We start from the raw sequence: 4,752 nt of genomic DNA on the forward strand, positions 1-4,752 counted from the left end.
ATTTTTAAATATGTGATTGACTATCCATAAAATACCCACTAAATCGGAACCGATAACCAAAACGCAAGTTTTTCGAAATATCAATTTATTCTAAAGTTTAATGTCTGGGACTAAGATTTTTATATATTTTGTGATCTTGGTAAAATATATTTAGTTATGCTATTGGGTTGAGATTTTGTTAAAACTAAGGATAAGAAAAATGAAATTCACATCTCTGTTTTTTATTTTTGTTTAGCTTTACACTATGTTTTAAAAAAAATCGATTTGAATTTGACCTGAATTTGAAAATTCCAAGGATTTGGAAATCAAATTCCATTTGTAGGTTTACTTTCTTTTTTTTTAAGAGCATTTACGAGTTCCATTCCTTTTTTTCAAAATGGAGGACGGATCGAAAATTTTAAATGTTTACTAAACCTTTTTTAAAAATATATTTCTAAAAACAATATATTATTTTATTAAGTGTTGAGTAAAATTTTAAAATAAATGAAGTTATATTATTAAATTTGGATTGTCAAGTTAAATTTAAATATTTGATAACAAAATTGGATATGATGGAGTTTGTTGATTATAAAAATTCAAATCTTATCATTACAAAATTTGTTAAATTCAAACATTTTTTTTATTATGATGATTAGTGGGAATGAAACTAAATTTTTGGCCAAACCTTTTTGCGATTTTTTAAAAACATTTAGTAGAAATTATTACCAAAAAAATTGGTACAATTTTTAACATTTATTATGCATACTGTTATTAATAAATAAATAATAAGTAGTAACCCTATTCACGTTTACGTGCTTGCGTAATTAGTTTTCTAGATTAATAATTATTTTCGTAGTTAAGTTATGTAGACATTTAGATTAGATTAGAAAATCAAAAGTTTATGCACAATCTAAACAAAATATCATCACCTTTTTTTTTATATAAAAAAAAAACGTATTATCCAAAATCTACAGATGTTTAGATAAAATCTACGATGTTTAGATATTCGGTTAAATAAATCGATATAAGATTGGAATCGATATTATCTGAAATATCTTTTATAAATGAAAAAGGCTCGTTCATTTGTATTTGCATTGTTTAGCCATAGTTTTCAGAAAGATTTGTGTGTGAGTAGAAAAAATGGGCGGCCCTGGAATTATCACCGGAAGTCGTAAGGTTTACCCCGGCGAACTGACCTGTAAAGTTCTTCTCACGTGTCTTGTTGGTGCAACGGGAGGCCTGATTTTTGGTTACGATATTGGAATTTCAGGTAATCCATATTTGTTTATTATGTGTGTGTCAGTAAATTTGCTTTCAGAAAATGAATAATTTCGCTTGCAAATTCAGCATCGAAACTAAATGTTTACATTTTTAGAATAAATGTTAACGAAACAATTTTATACCAAATGTTTTTGTATGGTTTTTTTTTTTTTTTTTACAATTACTGGAGTTTTTTGGTGTGTGTAGGTGGGGTGACATCTATGCCTACTTTCTTGGAGAAATTCTTTCCAAAGGTGTACAGGAAGGAGGAACTGAACGTGGGAAGCACTAATCAATATTGCAAATTCAACGATCCAATCTTGACACTTTTCACTTCATCCCTTTATTTGGCTGCCCTGCTGGCGTCCATTGTCGCCTCTAGGGTCACTAGGACTTGTGGGCGGCGCCTCTCCATGCTTTTAGGAGGTGGCCTCTTCCTCATTGGTTCTATGGTCAACGGATTTGCCCACAACCGCGCTATGCTCATCGGGGGTCGTATACTTCTCGGTTTCGGCATTGGTTTCGCCAATCAGGTATAGTTTTTCGAATTAAATTCTATGCATAAAACGTGAACTAATCTTCCGTTCATTATCCTTGTCGCAGTCTGCACCGCTATATCTGTCCGAAATGGCTCCATACAAATATCGTGGGGCATTGAATATCTGCTTCCAACTTTCCATCACCGTTGGAATCCTGGCTGCATATGCTTTGAACTATTTCACAGCGTCACACAAAAACGGGTGGCGTATTAGTTTAGGTGGCGCCGCAGTACCTGCCTTGATCTTCATAATCGGGTCGTTGTTCCTCCCAGATACACCCAACTCACTGATTGAACGAGATAGGAAAGAGGAAGCCAAAACAAGGTTGAGAGAAATCAGAGGAGTCCATGACGTTGATGAGGAGTTCAATGATTTAGTGGTTGCTAGCATCGAATCCAAGAAAATAAAGAACCCTTGGATAAATCTGTTTAAAAGGAAATATAGGCCTCAACTTATGTTTGTTATTCTTATTCCCTTCTTCCAACAATTCACGGGCATGAATGTTTTCATGTTCTATTCTCCTGTTTTGTTTAAAACTATTGGGTTTGAAAACAACGCCTCGTTGATTTCTTCTGTTGCTACCGGGGGTGTCAATTCTGTTGCCACCTTTGTCTCCATTTTATCTGCGGACCGTTTTGGAAGGAAGGCACTGTTTATCGAAGGCGGCGTACAGATGCTTGTCTGTCAGGTAATCTATTATTATATTAACTTTCATTCATGAAACTTTCATCATATGTAACATTTTTTGTTTTTTTAAAAAAATATAATTAAATAAAATTGATGCAGATTATTATCACCTATTGTATTGCGACTAAGTTTGGACTAAGCGGGCACCCCGCTGAAGAACTGTCGAAACCGTTTGCGACTTCGGTGGTTATAGCAATCTGCGTATACATAGCTGGTTTTGCGTGGTCCTGGGGGCCGTTGGGATGGCTGGTGCCGAGCGAAATTTTGCCACTCGAGGTTCGATCTGCGGGACAGAGTGTCAATGTTTGTGTGAACATGTTTTTCACATTTGTCATAGCCCAAATATTCACAATGATGCTATGTCACTTGAGGTATTTGTTGTTCGTCTTTTTCGCGTTCTTTGTGTTTGTTATGACATGTTTCATCATCATTTACTTCCCGGAGACAAAGGGCATTCCGATCGAGGAGATGGCCGATATATGGAAGGCTCACCCCCGCTGGAAGAAGTTTGTTACTGATGAGAATGATAATAAGGATGCTAAAGTTGAGATGTCCGAGGGTATCACCATTGTCAAGGACTTGCCTTGATAATATTTTTTTATTTGGAAAAAACATTTGTTAGTTTTGGTTTAAATAGGTAAGTTTTAGGATTTGGCATGGAGAACTTTCGGTTGCAATTAAATTTCTTTTATTAGGCTTTGGTATTTTCCGTCTTAGTCAATTTTTATATACTATCGTTTTAGAACCTATTTAACTTAAAATGATGTTTAGTGAGGTTTTCGATTTCTGGTCATATTGATCACTATGTTAAAAATAAATTATAAAATAAAAAGAATGATTACCCTTTGTTTTTAATAAATTGTGATCATACTCGTTTATAATTCGGTATTTCATCAACTATTTTATCTAATTTTGACATTGTTAAATTTTATTTTATTCGTGTTACGTTTAATTTAGATTGTAGATCGAATTAAAATTTACGTTCAATTATTTTTTTAAGCCTACATTTTTTTTCTTAATTCAATTAATTTATTAGTATATAAGAGTCAATATAGTTTGTCTGCCACAAAAAAATGTGCATTAAAACATGCATATTCAACAATATTTATTATTTTTTAAACATTTTTATTTTGCAATTATAACTTCATAGATTCTAACTTCAAAATTTAATGAAAAAATAATTTGTTGAGATAAGATCATAATGTTTAGTAAAAATTTTCAATCCTTTATTTTGAAACAAGAAATGGATCTTGCAATTCGAAAATTGTCTTTTTTTTAAAAAAAAAATATAATTTAATCAAATCCAACTTGTAAATGTTTTTATGTTTTAAAACAGTGGTAAAAAAGATAGATTAATTTCATTTTCCTTCTTTAATTTTAACAAAATCTCAACCGAATATCATAACCGATACCAAGATCCCAAAATCTATATAAATATCTTAATCCCGGGTATTTAGCTCTAGAACAAATTAATATTTCCAAAAAAGTTGGATTTCGCTTATCTCACGTACGTGTTATTTTATAAGATGTCAAGTGTAACAATAAAATATGCCATTACTTTTCAATTAATAATAATAATAATAATAAATGCCATTATTTCATTAAAAAAAGAAAAAGAAAAGAAGAAAGGACATCTAATCTAATTTTACCTATGGAAATAAAGAAAATTAAATTCCAAACCCAAACTTATAAGACCTAGTTTTATTTCTTTATATAAAATAAAATCAGTGTATATAGACCCTTTTAATATACACATTGGAACGAGATATATACCACCTTACCATCCACATGCATTATCTCCTAAATAGCGTGGATGGAGTGCACCAAATGTAAATTTTGAAGGGGTATATTTTCGTCCGCTGAATGATATATATGACACGAGAAACAAGTCATGGGAAAAACTCGATCATAATTGGATACTCTGATTCAGCTTACCCTTAGGCGGTATATATATGAAATCAAAATGTTTCCCATTTTGTTGTTATGACCACTCGCTCCGAGTTATTCCTAGGATCGAAATTTCCCGGTTTGCTCTGTTCATGAAGATTTTCCTGTCTCGGTTTGTTTAGAATATCAGAGTTCATTGGCTTTAGGGAATCGAGAATTTCAATGTACTTTTGCGCCCTTCTCACCTAATAATCATATAGCAAGTATGTACAAGAACATTTCATTTCTCCAATATTTAAATCAAATTAAGAATAAACAAAATTTTTTCTAGTAAGTAGATTATTGTAACTAGCTATCGACCTGCATTCTTCTTTGCAATTTGATTTCTCCATCGGCAGAA

The 4,752-nt window shown here is 31.9% G+C and overlaps 1 protein-coding gene across 1 annotated transcript; it reads left to right on the forward strand.

Moving 5' to 3' along the window:
• Positions 1-1,056: 1,056 nt before the first annotated feature.
• On the forward strand, positions 1,057-3,169 carry LOC140966796 (sugar transport protein 1-like). Its single transcript, XM_073427058.1, has 4 exons — positions 1,057-1,249; positions 1,447-1,772; positions 1,843-2,466; positions 2,565-3,169. Exons 1-4 carry the CDS (start codon positions 1,120-1,122, stop codon positions 3,051-3,053), a joined length of 1,569 nt encoding a protein of 522 aa, XP_073283159.1. The 5' UTR covers positions 1,057-1,119; the 3' UTR covers positions 3,054-3,169.
• Positions 3,170-4,752: the final 1,583 nt, after the last annotated feature.

This window comes from Primulina huaijiensis, unplaced genomic scaffold (genome assembly GCF_012295235.1).
Source record: "Primulina huaijiensis isolate GDHJ02 unplaced genomic scaffold, ASM1229523v2 scaffold208002, whole genome shotgun sequence".
Classification (NCBI taxonomy): Eukaryota; Viridiplantae; Streptophyta; class Magnoliopsida; order Lamiales; family Gesneriaceae; genus Primulina; species Primulina huaijiensis.

Coding starts and splice junctions, on each gene's coding strand:
- LOC140966796 (XM_073427058.1), top strand. CDS start 1,120: ATGGGCGGCCCTGGAATTATCACCGGAAGTCGTAAGGTTTACCCCGGC. Junction 1,773..1,842: donor GCATTGGTTTCGCCAATCAG/GTATAGTTTTTC, acceptor TCCTTGTCGCAG/TCTGCACCGCTATATCTGTC. Junction 2,467..2,564: donor TACAGATGCTTGTCTGTCAG/GTAATCTATTAT, acceptor AAATTGATGCAG/ATTATTATCACCTATTGTAT.